The sequence below is a fragment of the Ostrinia furnacalis genome, unplaced genomic scaffold (genome assembly GCF_004193835.3).
Source record: "Ostrinia furnacalis isolate ACB-3 unplaced genomic scaffold, ASM419383v2 OfSCF4910, whole genome shotgun sequence".
In the NCBI taxonomy this organism is placed as follows: Eukaryota; Metazoa; Arthropoda; class Insecta; order Lepidoptera; family Crambidae; genus Ostrinia; species Ostrinia furnacalis.
This window is the reverse complement of record NW_021135149.1, coordinates 1-22,880: the sequence shown is the minus strand read 5'-3', so window position 1 is coordinate 22,880 and position 22,880 is coordinate 1. Positions and strand designations below refer to the sequence as shown.

Sequence of the window (22,880 nt, the reverse complement as noted above, 5' to 3'; positions counted from 1 at the left end):
TTCTTGTATGTTTGACTGTACGTCATGAAAATAATGAAAAATGGGTAGAAGAAAATAATGTGTTTTAATGACCACGATATATTTTATATGCCAATATTATACATTTAATTTCTAAGAGATCAATAAATTAAAAATCATATCTTCAGAGAAGAGCATACGAAAAAATATGTTTTTTTTAGTAGAAAAAAGTCAGTTCTACCCAAAATTCATATTTTTACTTTTAGAAAATAATTAAATAAAAATTCTTGATTATTCAATCACAGATTAAAAAGTAGACCGATTACAGCACAGGTAATTTGGAATTTTATGCCTTCAATTTTTTTTTTAACCACGCACAATACTATATTTTATTAATTTATTAAGACCGTTGTACATGACTGTACATATTTTTGCTGTCAGTTTGACAGTGACAATTTATATCACCTATTTATCTGCGTTAAAAATAATTTACAGTTGATTAAAATAAATTCAATTTCAATGACAGTGTGATATTTAAAATGACTCAACAGTTATTATAATTTATTTAAAATCGATGATTATTTTTGCGATTTTGAAAATCTTTTTATAGTTATTATTGCACGAAATATTGTTGATGTATTGGTACTTGTGAGTTATTTTTCATATCATATGCCTAGTAATAAAAATGAGTTTTAACACACATAAATATATTATTCTATCTACCAAATCATGTACAACAGTCATCAATTGCCAAATCTATTATTCAATAAAATCAATATATTAATTTAGAATATTCTCTCCTAATTTATAAAACCAACCGTGTAATTTGCGAATTTATTCATAATGTTATTATTAAAAATAATATATAAAGTATCTATTTGGACATATCTTGCAATTCAAGTTCACCATGATTTATTAATAATCATAGGAAACTATTTAGCTAATTTTTCATCAATCTTTTGCCTTCGTTTTTAAAGTTTTTTTTTATAAGTTAAAGGGGCATTCATTTACGAATAGACTCAAAGTGTAGATAAATGAAACAAAAAAATATCAATATCATATTAATATTAAAAAGAGAAAAGATTTGTATGTTTGTAACGAATAAACTCAAAAACTAGTGGACTGATTTCAAACATTCTTTCACCATTTTAATTATTCCTGAGTAACATAGGCTGTAGCAGACTAAAATTCACGCGGCTAAGCCTTGCAGTCTTGTCGATTATAAAGTCAAGTAGCTGATCCGGCGAACTTTGTACCGCCTTTGTTCACTAGAAATAATGTAGGATTCTAATGGTGAAAGAATTTCACAAATCGGTCCAGCAGTTTCGGAGCATATTCAATATCAAATATAATCAACTAATTCAATCTGTTTACGTGGGGATTTTTTTATGGTTAAAACTTTGAGTGCATATGCGGTTTTGTTCCCCAGTCGACGAAGCACATGATGTCGTGCCCTGCGTGCCCAAACAACTGTACGCAGGAAGATTTAATGAAGGCTACTGACAACGCCATTCTTGTGGCGGAGTTTTGGGCTGACACTGTGTAGGTTTGTCGTCGACACGACAATAAGAAGAAATCTTTCATCTTTATAATATTAGTGTGGTAACAATTTATTCCAATTCAGTGCATTCTATCATCAACAATTTCCATTACAAGTAAAATCATCGTAAACATTGATAAAATACTTTTTACGTACTTTTGCTGTGTCTAATTATAATAACTGTTGTAAATAACTGTTATCGGATATCTTTTGAACAATAAAAATGTCGCAACCGGCTTGCACATAGATTGGCAGTTTCCTTTTTATTATAAGTATGTGTATTATTTTATCAGCGACCAACGTACGTATGTATTTATGTAATAACTATTTATATGATACATTGTTTAATACACGATATGTAGATTTTGAAATTGAATTTGTCACATATTTTATTCTTATGGCGCAAGTACACTTAGCGAAGAAAAAGTAACCGAGATGGTGTTCACACTATACGTCTCGGCCAATTTCCTGCAATGTACTTGCGCCATTTGCAGGATTCGACCAAACAAGAATAAAAATTAATCTCAGAATAAATCGTCAGTTATTTTGACATAATTCCCATACTGAAACTGCCAATGTGCCAGTTATACCAGGAGTTATTCTCGGATAAGTTTGGTCGGATCGGGCTTAACAATCGGAAGTCGGGCGAGGCGAGGCGAGGTAACACGAATGTGTGCCCACGCTATACTTCAATTAACTCCGCGAGTAGTGTAGCAGAGGCGCAAATAAATATCTCACACTTTGTAAAAAGTTATTCTACTTCAAATGCCCCTCTCAATTGTAATGTTTTTTAACATTCAACGTTCCTAATGTCCAAATAGATACGTAAGTGATACATACAGTACAGTGATACGCCTTAGTCCGGGGGCAGGTAGCTGAACAGTTTGTATTTGTCGCGGATGTACGGGCGAACGTCGTCTTTCTGCAAGAGAAGAATGTTTCATTAATAATACATACATTTATAATAATTAGGGAATCGAAAGAGTAAATAAAACGACATTTTTGTACTGAAATGCGAGATTTCGGGAAAATGATATGACACACTTTTACTATGGGCCTCATAAGAAGGCTCAAGGTCACCCAAAGGGCGATGGAGCGTGCTATGCTCGGAGTTTCCCTGCGTGATCGAATCAAAAGTGAGAAGATCCGCAGGAGAACCAAAGTGACCGACATAGCCTGCTGAATTACTAAAATCAAGTGGGCAGGGTTTTTTATTTTGTACTTTGCCGAACATTTGCACGAGAACGGTTTGTCCAAAACATATGAATTTGGTCTTATTTAATGCAGGATTAAATGCCCTTTAACCGTCAGGAAGACCACTTTTCGATAGGGTTAGTCCTTTACGCGGTATAACCGGAAAACCGAAAAAGCGCCCCTTTCGGGGGCCCCCACCACTTAAGCACAACTCCGTCGAAGTCGAAAACCTAGGAGAGTCTTTATGGGCAACTAATGAAGCCATTAAAGCACTATAATCTTTAGTAGGAATTATTTCCGATTTAATTCATTTTTGTGTTTAATTCTACTGGCCTAGGGGGCGGGGCACACAGTTCGCAAAGCTGATGGCCGTTGGGGCAGAAATCAATTGGAGACCACGGGCCAGAAGACCGACGATCGACGATTGGTGGACCGACGATCTGGTGAAGGTCGCGGAAAGCATCTGGATGCGGGCAGCGCAGGACTAGTCCAGTCTTAGGGCCTCAAAGATTTGTCGATAATGATGAATACTCAATACTTTATTACTGCATCAGAATTTTAGCATTTTCTTCCAGGTGATGAGCTGGTGATGAGCTGGTGATGAGTACTGACCGTGGCGAGGTGCTCCAGGAAGGGCAGCAGCTTGAGCAGCTCGTGGCTGCGGTCTGAGCCAGCTGGGAGGTGATGAGCTAGCCAGCTGGCGCGGTGATGAGCTAGCCAGCTGGCGCGGAGATGAGCTAGCCAGCTGGCGCGGTGATGAGCTAGCCAGCTGGCGTGGTGATGAGCTAGCCAGCTGGCGTGGTGATGAGCTAGCCAGCTGGCGTGGTCATGAGCTAGCCAGCTGGCGTGGTGATGAGCTAGCCAGCTGGCGTGGTCATGAGCTAGCCAGCTGGCGTGGTGATGAGCTAGCCAGCTGGCGTGGTGATGAGCTAGCCAGCTGGCGTGGTGATGAGCTAGCCAGCTGGCGTGGTGATGAGCTAGCCAGCTGGCGTGGTCATGAGCTAGCCAGCTGGCGTGGTGATGAGCTAGCCAGCTGGCGTGGTGATGAGCTAGCCAGCTGGCGTGGTGATGAGCTAGCCAGCTGGCGTGGTCATGAGCTAGCCAGCTGGCGTGGTGATGAGCTAGCCAGCTGGCGTGGTGATGAGCTAGCCAGCTGGCGTGGTGATGAGCTGGTGATGAGTACTGACCGTGGCGAGGTGCTCCAGGAAGGGCAGCAGCTTGAGCAGCTCGTTGTCACTGCGGTCCACGAACCAGCTGTCTATCGGGATGCCGTTTTCGAGCTGGTAGCCAAACGCCTGGGAAAAAACATACATGACGTTAGAACTTTATGTTAATACGTCTGGAAGACGTAGTGTGGGCGGGCTTCCTACTAGGTGGACCGACGATCTGGTAACGGTCGCAGGAAGAGCCTGGATGCAGGACCAAGCATTGTGGAAAACCTTGGAGGACTTTTTCAGCAGTGGACGTTATTTGCTAAAACCTACGAACGATTCAGAAACCACAACTATTTCGCTCAGCACAAAAATCCCTGCACTGTCATAAATCGCCAGTTCATCTGTATTTGAGGATTCTGAGTGAAGCTTGTTTTTTAGCTTGTTCCGGCGTTTCTTCTCAGCACTTGCCATGTTTGTCTCGAAGCGCTGGAAGGGCCTAAAAGATAAAGAGACATGTAAAGTGCCCAATAAGGGCTCCCTTTTCTTTTTTATTATTTACTATTTTTTGACGTTCATAAGCGCCACTTGTGGTCTAAACTGAATAAATATTTAAGGTTTTTTATTTCAATACAGTATTTTTTAGCTTACATGACACGTAACAACTAGGCAGGTAAAGTCCACGCACTCTTGTCATAAATAATCGTTAGAATCAAAAGATTTTATTTACCTGCGGGCTGTTGTCCACGATGACGGTCTTGCGCAGGTCTCGTCCCAGGATGCTCAGGTCCTTCACGTAATTACCGTTGACCAGGAGACAGTGCTCGCGGAACAGCCTGCAACAATATGGAAGATACAGAACCCTAATATGTACTCTGATTAATTTCGGACAGTTTATGTGTAACGCCTGAACAAAAACAAAGGGCAATATTTTGATGTTAAACATAGATTTCGAATATAAAAAATGTGCAATTTAACTAATTAAGACATGACAAAAAAATTACGTATGTCTCGTTTCTGTCGGGCCTGGGTCACAGATGACCGTTCTTCTTTACAGGTTATTATTATCCATGATTATTGTCTATGACTTACAGGTTATAACACTGATTTTCCAGAGATAGCACCTAAATTTAAACGTCAAATGTGGATTTGACATTTTAACATGTAGCACAAATTTTCATCACCCAAATATTTTGTTAAAATAATTTGTTTTTAATGTTAGATTTCATATTTGCGTGAGAATAGAGTTGGTTTCATGAGCTTGTGAAATAATGTGTATTATATTAAGAAAACGTAAGTGATTATAGTGTATAGCCCGACCAGGAACATAAAAACCCTCGCCATGTTGCGGAAAACTAATGGTACTAATTTCTTTTAATGGCAACAGTAACTGTAAACTTCATTGACATGTCACCTTGCATGTCAGTCTATTGCTGTCAAAGTGTAAACAAACTTTATTTTAAATGTGCGAAATTGATTTTGTGAATTAAATTGCTAAAATCTTTTTATAGTCGTGAAAGAAAAGTGGTTCACAATGTGTTAAAGTATTTGTCGAAGAGAAATACTAAGGGTTCGGGCAATATTTTCATTGAATAATGTTTCCGACAAAGGTTGTCAAATTGACTGACATGTTTATCGCATAGTACAGTCCACTATGAAAATTAGCTGTGGTTTGTTTCAACTATGTACCTATTTTAAAAATGTTTGTCACTTTCTAAGTGTTGAATTTTATGGAATTGGGAAAGAAGTACCGAGTTTGAAGCGTTTATGAGCAAACATTGCAGTTGAATATTCAAGTTCTGAATTTGATTATTGATGAATCCCAACTAATATTATAAATGCGAAAGTAACTCTGTCTGTCTGTCTGTCTGTCTGTCTGTCTGTCTGTCTGTCTGTCTGTTACGCTTTCCCGCTTAAACCTCGCAACCGATTTTGATGAAATTTGGCATAGAGATAGTTTGAGTCCCGGGAAAGAACATAGGATAGTTTTTATCCCGGTTTTTGAAACAGGGACGCGCGCGATAAAGTTTTTCTGTGACAGACAAAATTCCACGCGGGCGAAGCCGCGGGCGGAAAGCTAGTAATAAAATAAATCCTACTAGCTTGATTGATGGTTTCATTTAATTTATTTAAACCAGGTTACCTATAATAATATTTTTTCGTTAATTTATGAAAATATCAAATCAGCCCGTACTAATCCTGAATCCTGATACATAAAGTTAGCCTATTAATTTAACACAGGTACGACTGTACTCAGTGTTGCACTATCAAATGCAATTGACGCGCCTCTATGCCAGGGTTTTTATGTTCCTGGTCAGGCTATAATTGTGTGCACAAGTGTTTGTTTACATCTATGGAAATTTCTAAAGAATCAGACTTTATACCTGTACTTGATCCATCGTCTCGCAGGGTCCAGCAAGTTCAGCAGGCGGTCCGCGTACACTCGCTTGCTGGCGGTGAACAGGATGACCTCGTACAAGCGTGAGACGCGCGACAGAAACTCGGAGTGGGGCTATCTAGTGGCCATGTGGTGGCTATCTAGTGGCCATGTGGTGGCTATCTAGTGGCCATGTGGTGGCTATCTAGTGGCCATGTGTGGTGGCTATCTAGTGGCCATGTGTGGTGGCTATCTAGTGGCCATGTGGTGGCTATCTAGTGGCTCTGTAAGTACCTGTACTTGATCCATCGTCTCGCAGGGTCCAGCAAGTTCAGCAGGCGGTCCGCGTACACTCGCTTGCTGGCGGTGAACAGGATGACCTCGTACAAGCGTGAGACGCGCGACAGAAACTCGGCGAAGTGGGGCCGGGTGCGGACGAATACCTGTGGGTAAACAATCAAATATAAGTTTATGGCTCAAACTGCACTTGCAATGAATGGATCATGGTAGCTTGATGTGCCAGCAACTCTATATAAATTCTAAAATAATAATCCTTACTTGCTTATGAACCAAATAGTATGAATTAATGGAAATATTTTTTTTCCGATGCGCAGTAAAATTCGTCCGCTGTGTCCTGAAGAAAAAAATTATTTCACATGCTTTTTGCGAAAAAAGTACCATACAATGGTATATATTTATAATCCTGATAAATGTAGCTTTCAGGACATTTTTTTTTATTAGATTATCTCCAGTGGTTTAAAAGTAAACGAAGTTTATTTAAAAAAATACTTTTTGGTTTTTGGGAATTTTGCTCAATATTTCTATTTTTTTGTATGAAAAGGCAAAAAGTGTGTTCTAGAAATGAATTCGTCATCTTTTAACTATCCGAAAATGATACCACACTTGCCCTAATACCCATAGTTTTGAAGATATGGGCCTTAAAGTGAAGCGCGGCAGAAGGAAACTTGGCTCCCGATGTCTACCGACGGAAATCCACTCAGGAGCACCTAAAGAACCACTGTTGCAAAAATGAGCCTTCTATATTAAAGTGGAGGGGTCTCCATACAAATCATTGCACTAAATTCCCTACTAACTGGTGTGAGAAGAACTATAGGGTTCTCACCGTGTATCTGCAGTCTTGGAACAGCACTGGGAAATGGAAACTGGCGTCCGGAAGCTCTTGCAGCGAACAGTGCACCAATGTCTCGTCCAAGTCGAGAACCTGTGAAAAGAAATCACGTCAGATTGTTGATTAAGTCTGTCAAGTAATGTTTGTGAATGCGGGTGTAAATTCCTTTATCTCTTATAAAAAGTCAGGTTGTTTGAACATTTATAACTCGAGAATGGCTAGACAGATGTTGATGAAATGTGATATGGAGGTTGCTGACACCCTACTTACTACTACTACCCAAACAATCTGTTCAGGTGGGAATTCTCAGTAGACGGTTCTTTGGAATGCAAGTGTGGATGTTTTCTCCAGTCGACGAAGCACATGATGGCGTGCCCTGCGTGCCCAAACAACTGCACGCAGGAAGATTTAATGAAGGCTACTGACAACGCCACTCTTGTGGCGGAGTGTAGAATAAATAATATTGTTTTTAGTGTATCTAATAATTATAAACTACGGGTAGTCCGCCGTGCCGTATGGTCAATGACAACATATAAGTGGGATATGGTAAGCGTAGGAACCGCTTGTTCCCAACGAATCACACCCAAATGAGTAACCCTGGTATTTCTTGGAAAAAATTCCCATCCAGTCATTATGATTTTCTTTGTCAATGTGTGTGTCTGTGTACTCACGAGACTAAAGTCTGGGCTGGTGCGAGTCTTGAGTGGAAGCGCAGGGCAGCGCGCGCGTAATGCGCCGGTCGCCACTGACTCTAATGGCGGGAGCTAAGGGAACAAAAATAAGTTAGTTACAAGCCGTTAGTGCAAGTAGATACAGTGTACCTGCCTACAAAATAATTTATTCTATCGTATTAGGTTATTGACCTGTAAAGATAGTTTAAGTTGGTGAAAATAAATAAATAAAAAATTATTTAATTGCTTAGATGGTACAGAATACACTGGTCATCACAAAAATCGACCCTCCCGCGACAAGCACTTTCAAATGTATGCATCCCCACTTCCCACCAATATTGGTACCATTTAAAAGCCTAGTTGTAAACTTCATTTCAGTAAAGGAAAGGTTTTTACCCCAAAAATGTGTCTGTAGAAGAATCCAGAGTCACTTTTTCAAAAAATAGGTAGTTACGCTTGAGCCAACTTTTATGACTATAAAACTGTTAAGTTGGGATTAATCGCTATCCACTATGTTAAAAAGGGACACGTGAGATCATTATTTGGTTTTATAACCATAAAAATTGGTCTAATCCCAGAGGTGAGCCCAAAGTGAGGTCTTTTTTCAAATCACATTAATTGTATATCGCGTTTATGTTAATCGTTTATTAAGAAATGAAATGTGTTTTTCTTTAAGGAAATTTATTGGGCTTTCAAATAACACCAATATTGTTGGGGCACTATGATTGTGACAGTAGAAACGAGTTTTCCTGTAAAACGTAGGTGGGCCGATTTTTGTGATGACCAGTATATAGTTCCATAATCCTAGTTTCTAGAGTGGGCGCGTCTTTTTGCGTAACACCAGTGGGCGAGTGGGGAGCATTTTGCCGCCCGTTTGTACAGCGATTGAATTAATTTTCTCTGAATTCAAGTAAAACATAAATAAGTAATGACAATTCAACGGTAGCGCATTTTCTTACATAACTTTTCAATTCCTATCATTGGAGGTCCGAAAATATTTCTCATACAATTTGATACCATAATGATCATTCTTCATAAAAAATTTAAAACCTACATATTTAAAAACATAATCATTTATATTCATAATATCACTAATCATACACTTAGTTTTTACTAATATTTGTTTTCATATATTTTTCTATACTAATGATCGAAACTCATAATCATTCGAATAAATAACTATAATATTCATAAATGTGATGTATCCTAATATTTGTTTTCATAAATTTATTACTCATAAGTGTATTTATCCATATTATTGAAAATCATGATGTCTATATTCGTATTAAATCGTATTTTAACATTAAATTAATTTGAAATGGTCCAAAACAGGCAATATTTTGTGCCACAAAACTAACGTGACAGAAACGAATCGCTGCAAAACCGACTCCACGTAGTCTTGTCTGCCCTACCCCTAGAGTGTAATTTAAAAGCCGGAGGCGCGGAGGGAGGGCAGCCCTCGCCCGCTGTAACGAGGCTCAGGCGCCCGGGTGAGCAAGCGTAGGTGCCTGAGCCTCGTTACGCAAGGGCGGAAGGGCTGCACATTCCGCAGCGCCGGAGACGAGGAGATACCAATGCATGCTGCATGCTTGCTTTCATGCTGCATTCTCTGCATGCTTATCTACTTTATTAAATTATATATGATTTTTTTAAAGATACCAGTATGTCGGTTATAAAGTAAATTATTCTGAACAACAACATTATGAGTTGAAGAATGTTCTTAGTAACAACATTATTAATTAAAACAATATGATCAATGAATGTTATGAAGAAAAAAGATCTGAAAATAAAAATTATGTATTTTAAATGGTTCTTGGTAGTAACAGTATTGATAAAAAAATTATGATTACTAACTGTTATGAGCTCCGATGGTAGTAATAAAAATGTATGAATAAAAAAAGTATGAAAAATAAAATTATGAAGAGAGATTATTATGAACACAAATCGGTAGTAAGACAAAGAATAGGATTTAGTATTTTATGTGAGCCAATATAGAACCCAATTCAACATATTTAATTAAAATTATTAATTCCTTTTTTTAGAATCATAGGGTAATTGGAAGACATAACATTTTAAATAATCTTTTTATCATATCCTGCATTATCCTGTATAAAGTCATGTATTCATTAGGCAACATTTGTTGATAAACTGTTTATGACTAGTGCGGAACAAGTTTATACCATAAACACAAGTTTCTGAAACTTGGCAATCCACACTTGCTCTCCACTCATAGCGGGGAGCACGGCAACATGTATCATAAACAATGTTTCATCACCTATGTTTATGGACTGTTTATTCGCTGGGTGCGAAGTACCTACTAGGTGGGGGTAACATAATCTATCGCAGCGCTCATGGTGGTCAAAAGTAGAAATAATGTAAGCTCTGTCATTAGATGTATCTGTCAATGGCAAAGCGATTCTACATAATACATTTCAATATCATTAATTAATCGCATGAAAAGGGTCCTACTATGTACTTCAATAAAAGAGTGAACTGTATTTCGATAGGGCTGGTTTAATAGCCGTTTACAATTTGGAAATAACTAGACTATACAACGTGGTAGTACAAAAATGAGTCACAGTAGTTGTTGTGCACAGATGTTTGCCTTATGATGAGAGCGTGAATTATTGAACTCTGCCCTTGTTTTGTTCTTAATTCTTCTACATCTCGGACTTGTCCAGCCAATACCAACAACTTTCCTTTAAATACGGTTTGTGGTTGGAATTTGATATTGTAACACTCACAAACCCGGTCTTCAAAACAATACTCATTTCGATCTGAAAACGATATTTAATTTATTACTAGCAATACAGGAACATTTAAATGTATTTACTGTAATATAATGAAACCGTTAAAGTAGCTTTTTCTTTTTGTTTTACTGTAAAACTACAACTATAAATGAAGTAAACAAACTCTGACACAATCAAAATCAAACACACTTTTCGGACTTACCTCATTTGATTTGAATGACCAAAATGATTTCAAAACCTTTTTTCCACCCAAATCGTGGTATCACAACAATTTATTAGTCGAAAATATTTGTTATTTTTTCATTTCGATATTTTTTCACAAATAAACGACCTAAATGTCAATGTGACAGAGCCCACAAAGTTATGGACGCTAGTTGGCGCTGTAATCGTGCACAGAGCCAATTAACTGTTTATAGCCTGACCAGGAACATAAAAACCCTGGCATAGAGGCGCGTCAATTGCATTTGATAGTGCAACACTGAGTACAGTCGTACCTAAATGAAACCATCAATCGAGTTAGTAGGATTTATTTTATTATTCATCAATAATCAAATTCAGAACTTGAATATTCAACTGTAGTGTCTGCTCATGAACGCTTCAAACTCGGTACTTCTTTCCCAATTCCATAAAATTCAACACTTAGAAAGTGACAAAAAACTTTAAAATAGGTATTTGAAACAAACCACAACTAATTTTCATAGTGGACTGTATATACGATAAACATGTCAGTCAATTTGACAATCTTTGTCGGAAACATTATTCAATGAAAATATTGTCCGAANTTTAACACATTGTGAACCACTTTTCTTTCACGACTATAAAAAGATTTTAGCAATTTAATTCACAAAATCAATTGCGCACATTTAAAATAAAGTTTGTTTACACTTTGACAGCAATAGACTGACATGCAAGGTGACATGTCAATGAAGTTTTCAGTTACTGTTGCCATTAAAAGAAATTAGTACCATTAGTTTTCCGCAACATGGCGAGGGTTTTTATGTTCCTGGTCAGGCTATACAGAGTTTATCAACAAATGTTGCGTAATGAATATGTCACCGTAAAATTAGGAATTCCGTCAGATTATAATCTGACGTAGTTAAATTACAATCTAACCTAACCTACCCACGCTGAACTGTCCCACCAAACTCAATGACAGGGGGGCGCTACCATCGTCCAACTATATGGTTTCCGACATGACAAAAATCTGAACCAGCGGTTAGTTTACAATCTAACGCGTTTTATTATAAACTGACAGAGTTCACAATTTCACGTTGACAAATAAAGTTCTAAAATACTGGACTGTCCTGTCGATGACATTGACAGTGGGGCGCCACCGTCAATACCGGATCGCTGGTTCAGATTTTTGTCATGTCGGAAACCATATAGTTGAACGATGGTAGCGCCCCCCTGTCATTGAGTTTGGTGGGACAGTTCAGCGTGGGTCATCTATACATGGCTTCACACTAATAAAAATGGAATAAATAAACAAAAGTATATATTTCATCTTTGCGGACAGAAGCTACTGACCTGCTTGATGAACAGGTAGGGATCGAATGCGTCCACCCACGAGGAGATCTGCTCGCACGCCACGCGCCCGCTGCACATAGACATAACGTCGCCCGACGACTCCTGGGAACAATGGGACACGGTACTCATCATCAAGTAGGAGCACGACCCACTCAATGTACCAAAGGCATATAGAGGATTTGGCCTACATCATCCACACTGACCAGACCAGACAGCAATATTTTTTTGACAATAGGCTAGATGACAAAATTTCAATTTTATTTGTCCGTCAAACAGATAATTAGAAAATAAATATTACTCATATTTTTATTTTCTTTCATAATTAAATAATAACAGTGCTACATCGAGTTGAAATGGCGCGTTACGGCATGCTTGAGTAGATTTTTTACTCAAAAGTGAGGTCACGCGACATTTCAACTCATGAACTCAATATAATTCTGTAACTATTCGATTATGAAAAGAATTAAAAAATATGTGTCCAAAATTTTTTTATTATCTGTCTGACCAACTAAATAGAATTTCGATTTTATTACCCAGTCATCATCCCTATTCAGATGTAAAACTTTAGGGTCTTAACACAAAAATTCTTAGTTAAAAAGTTAGCTTATTAATTATTAGAGAAATATCAAGTTTTTCATCAAGTTAGATAAAAGTTACTACTGTAGTCTGGTCCGTGAGCACGAAGAATTTTGTCCAATGACCCCAAGCTGCCCATCCTTATCGCTCGCGCGTAATTATGTTGCTGTCGCGCTCGCACACTCACTGCGGGCGCCGTCGCACAGTCGCGACAGCAACATAATTACGCGCGAGCGATAAGGATGGGTAGCTTGGGGTCGTTGGACAAAATTCTACGTGCTCACAGACCGTGCTTTAGTATCTAGGCCCTTAGAAAACTTTTGGCAACCACGAACAGGATGACGCAGCGTGGGCAGGCCTTAGGTGGACCGACGATCTGGTGAAGGTCGCGGGAAGAACCTGGATGCGGGCGGCGCAGGACCGGTCTTTATGGAAAGCTTTGAGGGAGGCCTTTGTCCAGTGGACGTCATTTGGCTGAAACGGAGATCTAGACACTTTATAGGTCCGAATATACAACACGATGCTTTACAACTGGCACTTGCTAATGGACACATAAAATATTAAAAAAAATGAAGAGCCAATGATTTCATCATCTATTAGAACTAAATATATACCTCAATATCAGAAGGCGGCTGCTCGTCGTGGCACGCCAGCGAAGACTCGTCTGCTGCGATGTCCGATCCATTCTGAAAACATTTCAAATCAAAGTTTAATCTCTGCCAGGAATCCAGAACTAGGGCTTCCAAACTCTCAGTGGCCGTGCCCTGAGTGTCGCAGCCGTCAGTCCATCTAGTGGGGGGCCTCCGATTCATCATCATCATTTCAGCCACAGGACGTCCACAGCTGAACATAGGCCTCCCCCAATGACTTCCACACCACACGGTTGGTAGCGGCCTGCATCCAGCGCCTTCCTGCTACCTTTATCAGGTCGTCAGTCCACCTTGTGGGTTGACGTCCCACGCTGTTTTCCGGTACGTGGCCTCCACTCCAGAACCTTGCTGCTCCATCGGCCGTCAGTTCTGCGTACTATGTGCCCTGCCCATTGCCACTTCAGCTTGCTAATCTGTCAGGCTATGTCAGTGACTAGTTCGTTTACGGATCTCCTCATTTCTGACTTGATCACCGATTATTGTTGCAGAATACAAAATATGTACTACGTTACCTCGACCCAACCTCCAGTGGTAGCAGCCAGACTCTGGCTAATCTCAGCCAGAAAGCCCGAACTGGGGCTCCGAGCAGACAGGGCCTCTAAACTTTCGATGGCCGTGCCTTGAGTGTCGCAGGTGGAAGATATCTCACACTCAGAGGAACGGACGTAGCCGTCTTGCTCGAGCATGGTTACGAAGTCTGGCTGCAAGGTAAAAATGGTTTCAGTAAATGAAATTCAATTTTACGTTTAAAAAAAATACTAAATATTTTAGACCAATAATACCTTGGAATAGATGACTTTTTTACTGAAATTCTAATTAAAAATGGTTTCTTTTCAAGCATAGTTATGAAGTTTAGCTGTAAGGCTGGTTTTAGTGTCACGCGGACTGTCAGTGCGGATCGCACCGGACCGGACGGTCCGCGTGACACTAAAACCAGCCTAAGGGGTAAAAATGGTTTTAGAAAAATTCAAAGTAATGATTGAAGCCAGTGGCTGATCCCAGATAAAAAAGTAGATTAACTTGGAAGCTGTTAACTTCCTTTTTTAGTACTTTTTTAAGCTTCTTTGTTGAGAAAAAAAAAACAAATTGGACTGAATACAAAACTATTCATAGCATCAAGTTGCCCAAAATAATTTTTTGATTTGTGGAACAATCTAATTTGACTTGATTTTGCCCAATTTATGGGCTACATAAAAAATATGATGCTATAAATTACCTGCACATATTTTTCTCCATTAGTCAAGAAGTCCGAACAAGAATCTAGATCATCAGTAGTTGATGTTGGCTGATACATCTCCAAGTCATTGCTCGACTTCCTACGCTTGATCACACGTTTCTCTACTGAGTTCTTCCTTGAAGTCTTTTTCGGGTCCTCTTTCTCTGTAGTCATGACCCTAGCTGCTTTGTCCGCTAAAAAATTTACCTCATCTTCCGTCCCCAAATTTTCGTTCATCAACCGAGCACATTCTGCTATAGCTATGAAATCATTGAGACAGTCGTTAGGAAGACACAGATCTGAAGACTCCACTAGAGCATCAGAGTCAGATTCCTCAGATTTTGGAGTTGGGAAATCAACAAACGTTGTAGTGTGAGCTTCGTACATGGTCACATCGTTGTCTTCAGACCAATTCCCGTTTTCTGGAACCACAGCTGCCTTTGCTTTGCCTTTCTTTTTGGGGCTTTCGTTCGTAGAGCTGACTTTAGTCACTTTTGGAGATGGAACACCCATTTGACGGACTTTACGTATTGGAGAGCTGTTCAATGAAGCCGATTTGTCTGGCTTATCCATGCGCCTTGTCTTACGTGGGGAGTTCATAGCAGTTGCTACTTCCGTCTTACGAAGCTCACGGTTTAAAGAGCTGTGGCGAAGCTGCACACTCTTTGTTGTACGGATCTCTTTAGTTTTAGAAGTTGTAGAGACTTTGTCATTCTGGGTCACTTTGGACTTGACGTTAGTTGATGACGTTACATTGTCCTTGTTGGTGTTACGGACAACAGTCTGGAAGATCGGCTTCTTTGCGCTTTCTTTGTGCTTTAATTTGTTTTTGTGCGATGTATCAACAGACTTCTCCATGCTTTTCACTAGTCTAGTTCTAACTGGTCTTGTTTTCAAATTTTGGGAACGTGTGATGCAGAACGAAGTGGACAGGCCATTTTTGGCCGGGTCCGGCTTCAAAATCTTCGTCCACACCGGACTGGGCTTCAGCAAAGTCTTGTTCAGCGGTTTCTTCTTGAATTTGGTCACCTTCTGAGAAGTTCTCTTGCCGGAGAGCGGTCGCTCCCTCTTTCTACTTCTTAACCGCATTGCAAGTTCAGAAGAATTCTTAACCTGGAATTATTTTACAGTTTCACCGGTTACTCAACATAATTTGTGATTTAGATGGTTGGGATAAACATGCATTGTATAACCAAATTATCTAATGGTAACTTACATGAACTCAATAGGTTGATAGAAAGTTTTTCCTTTTTACATACATAAGTGGTTTTCAGTAATAGCTTAAAACACATAACACCCGATACGCCGGGGATACGACTCGACCGCACTCCCTTTGTTTCAAACAAACATTTTGTTGCTTTACAAATTCACTCCTTTCGTCGCTACAGAGAGCGGCAACTCTTCGCGCCTTTTTTACAAGCAAGTTTTTATCAAATCTCAAGGTGAAATTGCATCAAAAACGTGTCCAAAATACACTTAAAACAATATTCTCACTATTTACCACTCTAACAGATGTTCAATCACCAAAATAATCACTAAATTAGAATCGCAAAAATAAAAAAGCGGCACCAACCATTTATTGATTTATGCGCCGCATAACAACAGCGATTATCACCGATCCGGGCGTTTTTATCCACCCGGCACGATAATATGACTATTCATTTGCGAAAATCACAATACAATTAGCTCTGATTGTTTAATTACATGAAAATCTTTATTGTGGAACACAAAAGCCAAACAAATGTCAAAATGGCGGCGTTTCTTTTCTATTTCGCCATTTTTTCTTCAGATGGCGCTGGTTGATTCGCGCGCATGCGTTTGGAAAGTAGGCACTTTCACGTAAAAGTCAATAAATCCATGCTTTTCGCTTTAGGTTAAATTTTAACAAATTCGCTAGTTAATTGATGTGTAATTAATTAGCCGTTTTAACAAAATAATCAAATCGTGCATTAAAGTTTCTAGGATAGAAGTCGGTTTACAAATCTTCAAAACCATACTTTTTCCACTTTTTGATTCTATTTCTTTAAAAATTTAATAATTTGCGGTTTTCAGTGATGAAACTTTAATTTCTCATCTGAATTAGCTGAATAAATTACGATTACATGTAAACACCATTTTTACCTTTAATTAATTACCCAATTATTATCGAACAAATTCTGAATGAAAAGATTTTTAAGTGTTGCCATAACACAAAAAATGGAAAATTTTGGGAGAATACTTACCATAAAAATCTTTTCAATAAATGATTTTAATAAGTATTTCTTAGTATTGTAGACAAATACATAGTATATACATTATTTTACCGATAAGACTTTTATGAAACACACGCTCACGTGTCGTCGCACAAGATCTCACTTTTAATGAATAATCTAAATTAAACCACTCGATGTGGCAGCACTGAATAAACCGCCAAAAAAAGTAAAACTTCAAAAGATCGTACGAAAAAAAGCCGTTTTGTTTGTTGTGTTTGGGTTTTGGAATTCTGGATACTACAAAACTACAAATCAATGCTCTCCGCTACTTTTTACAAATAAATAAAACGATTTAAGCTACCAACTTATCAAATTATCATCATGTCTAGTGTATCAGTTACTTCGAGTAAACGAGAGGTGGGTAAAGTATTGCTATAATTAAAAAACATAAACAAGCAGTGAGCATTTACTGTTTACGAGCATACGTAACTCATCTTCGAAGTTTATTCATATAATGCAGCATCCTAGCATCAAAATCAAAATCAAAATCAAAATCAAAAATATTTATTCAGTTTAGACCACAAGTGGCATCCTTAACTACACTTCCTATCATAGGGATTGTAACAAGTAAGTTTAATAATTAATTTGTCTCAATGATAACCAACTTTTTTATGTTCTTCAGTTGAAGACTTCAGAGCTGACGATGGAAATAGAAGCCGTGCGAGAGCTCAACTCCAGCTTACGGACGTATCTAGAACACCTCAGATTATTCAAGAAGAATTTACTAACAATGAACAGAAATTCTAAAGAGCTCAACAAAGTCAACACCCAGTGGATTGATATGTTGAATAGTAAATAAGTGTGGTAAATAAGTTACTGTGATGTTAAGTACATGTAAATATGTTTTGGGTACTGAACCATCCTAGTTTACTTAAAATTTGTGCCATGCGGTTACTGACAATAGGTAGTTTTTTCTCCAAGTATTTTACTTAATTTTGAGTTACTGAAATAGTGTAATTTTAACAATTATTTTTATTTAAAATCACAGTAAGTTCATATTTTTATACTATGCATGTCATGTGGATTGAGTGATCCTTGCTTCAATCTTAATAAATATTGAGGTCTAAAATATGTCAAAGTATTGCGGTGAAGTAAAAAAAATTGCACATGCACATTGTATTGTTCAGTTCATTACATGATATCATTGCTCCACTGAGTGATAGCTTTTGAAAGAAAGAAAAAATATTCACTTATTTTGGTTCTTTATGTATTTTGATTCACTAGTTCTGATAAACCAAATAAACTATTTTTGTGTTTCTTACAAATAGAACTTGTTAATTAATGTGTAATAAAAACTACATTATTACAAATTACAGTTTTATTGTCTAAATTCTTCATGTATACTTTATAATTATCTTCATTTTGAGGTTTCATATCCATCGGTGGCATTCTCCATCATTGAAGATTTGATTGATTTTTCTGTAATTGAAACAAAATAATTATGACCCATGGACCTACATTAGGCTTGCTAATAACTATTAGAATGCCAACTGAAGTTGCAGGTTCGAATCCCGGCAAGGACAAGTTGTAGTGTGAAGAGCATTATGAATACCAGATGCAATGAACAATACCTACAAGAGTTATAATGTATCTTTTGTTATTTAGTAAAAAAATATTAACAAAAATAGCTTGTTAAATGTGTTGCTTGCTAACTGGTTCCAATTTAAATGAGAGAGAAAGAATTTTAGAGACAAAACATCAACTGCCCCATAGGTTTTCTTTTACAATGGGAGTAAATCTTACCAATCATACAAATGGAATACTGCGGCGTGTCACAAGGCAGCCCATACACCAAGCCATTGAGATGGTCCTGCCTATCCAGGTTTAGGCAGGGATTATCCATGGAGAACTCTTCATCTAGCCATGGAGGCATCTGGTAGAAAACACCAATTTATCAGAACTACGTAATAGCGACATCTTGTAATGAATACTAGTACTAAAATTTATAGTGGTGACATCTAGTGGTTGCTAACTGAAATTTCTTTTTACTAAAAGCGACATCTATTATTAAAGCACCACACTAAAATGTATCAAATAGCATACTAATGACATCTAGCGCGGAGTAGATGAAACATTTTATTTAAGTAACACTAGTGACATCTGGCGGAAAATATTATTTTAAATGTCGGACTGAAACCATGGTTTTCTTCACATTAGCCAAAAATGACTGAACTTTTTATCTTTTTGGTGGTTTATACTTACATACAAAGCAAAAGCGGGATCATTGAAATGTACTGGGTCGTAAATCTTCTTTCCATTGTTTGGATTGTGCCACGAATAACTCACTGCATCTGATGTATCTCTCGTCATGTTTAGACGACCGGAAATCCAAATGTGATGAATTGCTGGTAAAAAATTAATAAGAAACATCTATGATGATCATAAATTAATATTTTTTTATATCAAAGTACCTATTTCGATGTTTGCTTATTAGTGTTTTTTTTTTCACAAGATTACAATTGGCTTAAAATTACGGGTCTCTTACAAATTCATTACTTTGTCTACTTGACAAGAGATGGCGCTATTTTTAGAAGTAAAATTTATAAACAACGCGACGGTGTAAATTTTGAAAAATACTTACGTTCATCTTTATTCTCTCCCATGATCAGTAGCAGTTGTATCAAAATATCATTATTATCCACACTAGCGAGGGTCCCGTTCATTTTTAAGCAGTTGTCGTAAGCATGCTGCCAGTATAACAGCTGCTTCACTAGCACGTAATAATAGATGTCGTCGCTAGGTGTCGCTGGCACCGAAGCTAATGCTTGGATACCTTCAACAAACAGAAAAATAAAATTAAAAATAAGAAAGGAAGCATACGTTTTATTCTTAAAATATAAGAGTTATAGAAACTAGCATGATAAGCGAATATTAGACCTCCCCAACCTGCCACGTGGGGAGTGTAGGCCAAATCCTCCATTTGCCTCTGGTAAATTAGAGAGGGTCGTGCTCCTGGCTCCTGCAGTGGAGACTAAATGACCTGATGATGGAATGATCACCTTGGTAGCAAATGAACTGCATCCTCCTTTCACACCGCGCCTCCATGAAGACCGGTGGGTGAGCGGCGTGCCGATCCAGTTGTAAGCAGCCGCTCTGCTTCACCGATGACCTGTCCCTGAAATAAAGCATCTTCATTTAGAACCGACTCTAACAGAGCCTTAAATAACCAATAGAGGCCTTACAAAAAAACTGGGACCAAAAAGGCATAAAAGTCATTAAATTTTCTCCAAATAGGTTTTTATACGTATTGACAATAAGTAGGACTTAGGCCCTGTTTCCACCAAAGCGGAGCGGAGCAGAGAAGTGGAAATAATGTAATCTGATTGGTTATTCAAAACACTTAATCTCTGATTCGCTCCGCCTTGGTGGAAGAAACTGGGCTTCACTCAAACCGTAAACATCAACGTTTCGGTGTTTATTTCAGTACCATGGGCAAATGTGGACACAGATCGCCATAAACAGAAGAAGAAGGGTATACACAGGCCACTCTTTCCCAACTGGGCACTCTGGGCACGTGCCCAGGGCCCCGCGACCGCGATCGAAGAGGCGCCCGTCTGTTCTCATAAAAGATCTTTCTCCAGATGAGAAGGGCCTCCCTTGACCCTTAATTATGCCCAGGGCCCCTAGTAGATTAAAGACGGCTAAGTATACATATTGATTTTGCTGATTTACCTCATGGGAGGCCACAGCTCTGCCTGCACGTCAGAGTGAGGAGGCAGCTGAAAGATGCTAGCGCCTGTGTCCACCCAAGTCCACTTGCCGAGGGTACCAGTGGAGCCGATCCAGGCGTTCTCGATACCTGCGAGTTGTATAGGCTTGATTTTAAAGAAAAATCTAGATACTCATCGAGCCGTGTAGCATGTAATGTATCAGATACTGTATCAAGTGAGTACATGGACACGAGCCCGCTGCGAGCTGCTCGCGCGTGGTTCGCAGGGAGATCGCAGCGACCCGCCGAGTGGCGGTATCACTGCGAGCACAAAGGAGGCTCGCAGTAGGATTCAGGTGCTCGCAGCCAGATACGCGATGACCGTGGACAAGCCGTACTCACTTGAAGGTTGGTTGAGTTACATGCTACGTTACGTGTTACATGGCAGGTGAGTAGTGATAGTGACAGAGCTGCTTTTCACAGTACTTGTAGAACACAGTTTCAGCTACCCATTTCCGTTTTTTCTCTCGCTCTCATCAAATGGCGATTTTTTGCGATAGAACGAGACGATATGACCCGAAATGGGTACCTGGAACTGTGTGGTCCATAGTACGTTTTTGATGTTCAAGGTAAGAGTGAATAGGCACTTAAAGGGCAGGTATCCTAGACTGCATTTCACTTGAGCCTTAACAGGGCAGATCAAGTCAAAATGTTTCATTGTTTTTGGACTTCAAGGCCAGGAAATTCAGTTCAAAATATGGTGGTAACCAGTAACAGTTCAGCATAAAAAGAGTGTTTTTGTGCTCACCATTGGCGCCTCTATCGAGTAACTAAGGCTGGTTTTAGTGTCACGCGGACCGTCCGGTGCGGACCCGCTCCGCACGGCCAATCTGTATGAACTTCTAGGGAGCGTTTTAGAGTAATGCGGTCCGGAGGAACCGCTCGCTCCCTAGCAGTTCATACAGATCAGCTGTGCGGAGCGATCCGCACTGACAGTCCGCGTGACACTAAAACCAGCCTAAGGTGTAGAAAAATAATAAGTTCTTACTTGGTCGAGTCTTGAGCATGGCCATTCCCAGTTTCTTCAAACATCTCATTGTGCCGATATTGGCTAGACTGAAACAGATTTGGAACATAAATATCCGCCATAAAATCAATCAAACAACTTTATCTACTAGATCGAGTAAAAAAAGCTGCACACAAAAAAAATATTATAACAAAACCAAAATAATGTTGTCTTTTGTCCATTTTATGTGACCGGGCACTGATCCCGAGACTGAACTATTTGTTTTTTTGTTGTTAATGACCTGTACTATGATCCCTAATAACAAAGATGTTCACACATTACAAGTCAACCTGTATAATGTCAACAATGTCGCTCTCATCTCATCATGTGACCCTTTCGAGTACCGAACCTGCACTGACCTCATCTTCCTTAGCACACAGTAGGCCGCCGCCTGGTGCCAGTTGAGCCGGCCGTTGTACACGTGGTAGAGGCCGCTGCGACACCGCACCACTTTCAATTCGCTCACTTTTACGTCTTTTTGGGCTTCTGTTAGAACCAAACGACATTAATAATTAATTATCCTAGGAAATTGCACTTTGCATTACACTGCACCCAGTCCCAAACTTAATCAAGTTGGTTGTAACCAAAGGGCATCCAGGTACTTACTGCTGGACAAAGCAAAGGCCTCCGCCAAGTCTGCCCGCATAAGTTATTTATTTATTTTAAACAATATTTCACTGCCATGACAGGAGGTCCCATTGCGACAGTGAAGTATACAGACTAAGCTAGTAAGCTATGCATTATACGAACATTAAGTACATGGTATGCAGGACTATTTGATTGAAATGAAAGGCCCAGTATTCACCACAATAATTTAGAGGCAGTGGGGGGATCGAACCCACGTTCCTCGGATCACGAGTTGGCCAGTCCGACACTTTGACCGTATGGCTATCGTCGCTTTTCGTTACTCAATACTGTTTATAACGGATCAATATAGATAGCCCCTCGTCTGCAGGCCTTAAGGCTACAAATAAGCGTTGTCGCTCTCTCATCAGTAGGGTAAGGTCTTAAAACGGGGACAGGGTAGGTTAATGGGGCTCAACAAGTCAGAAGGACGAGCAGTGCCGTATTATCCATAAGGCACTTTAGGCCAGTGCCTAGGGGCCCACTATGGCCAGGGGCCCACTATGACCAAGGGCCCAGCACTCCCGATAAAAAAATGAAAAAAAAAATA

At 39.1% G+C, this 22,880-nt stretch overlaps 3 protein-coding genes across 3 annotated transcripts; 1 reads left to right on the top strand and 2 right to left on the bottom strand.

Annotated features, from left to right (window-relative positions):
- Positions 1-48: 48 nt before the first annotated feature.
- Positions 49-16,509, bottom strand: LOC114360164 (CTD small phosphatase-like protein 2). Its single transcript, XM_028314744.1, has 11 exons — positions 16,313-16,509; positions 14,740-15,852; positions 14,036-14,224; positions 13,488-13,559; positions 12,298-12,399; positions 8,021-8,113; positions 7,344-7,442; positions 6,515-6,663; positions 4,574-4,679; positions 3,880-3,987; positions 49-2,420 (listed from the first exon to the last, which is right to left on the bottom strand). Exons 1-11 carry the CDS (start codon positions 16,313-16,315, stop codon positions 2,355-2,357), a joined length of 2,100 nt encoding a protein of 699 aa, XP_028170545.1. The 5' UTR covers positions 16,316-16,509; the 3' UTR covers positions 49-2,354.
- A 602-nt stretch (positions 16,510-17,111) lies between these two features.
- LOC114360163 (uncharacterized) lies at positions 17,112-18,301 on the top strand. Its single transcript, XM_028314743.1, has 2 exons — positions 17,112-17,348; positions 17,614-18,301. The coding sequence occupies exons 1-2, from the start codon at positions 17,313-17,315 to the stop codon at positions 17,788-17,790; spliced, it is 213 nt and encodes a 70-aa protein (XP_028170544.1). The 5' UTR covers positions 17,112-17,312; the 3' UTR covers positions 17,791-18,301.
- A 17-nt stretch (positions 18,302-18,318) lies between these two features.
- On the bottom strand, positions 18,319-22,192 carry LOC114360157 (uncharacterized; the record flags this gene model as incomplete). The annotated part of the gene is made up of 8 exons (XM_028314738.1): positions 18,319-18,410; positions 18,735-18,864; positions 19,194-19,336; positions 19,573-19,764; positions 19,991-20,106; positions 20,664-20,790; positions 21,689-21,756; positions 22,066-22,192. Coding segments are annotated over 8 exons (965 nt in total), but the record flags the coding sequence as incomplete, so codon positions are not given.
- Between the last annotated feature and the right edge of the window lie 688 nt (positions 22,193-22,880).

Bases quoted from the DNA above. Each gene is read 5' to 3' on its own strand.
- LOC114360164 (XM_028314744.1), bottom strand. The intron at 7,443-8,020 runs GTGAGTACACAG...TTCTTTTCACAG, and splicing joins CCAGCCCAGACTTTAGTCTC to GTTCTCGACTTGGACGAGAC. The intron at 6,664-7,343 runs GTGAGAACCCTA...GTTTACCCACAG, and splicing joins TCCAAGACTGCAGATACACG to GTATTCGTCCGCACCCGGCC.
- LOC114360163 (XM_028314743.1), top strand. From the start codon at position 17,313: ATGTCTAGTGTATCAGTTACTTCGAGTAAACGAGAG. The intron at 17,349-17,613 runs GTGGGTAAAGTA...TATGTTCTTCAG, and splicing joins TTACTTCGAGTAAACGAGAG to TTGAAGACTTCAGAGCTGAC.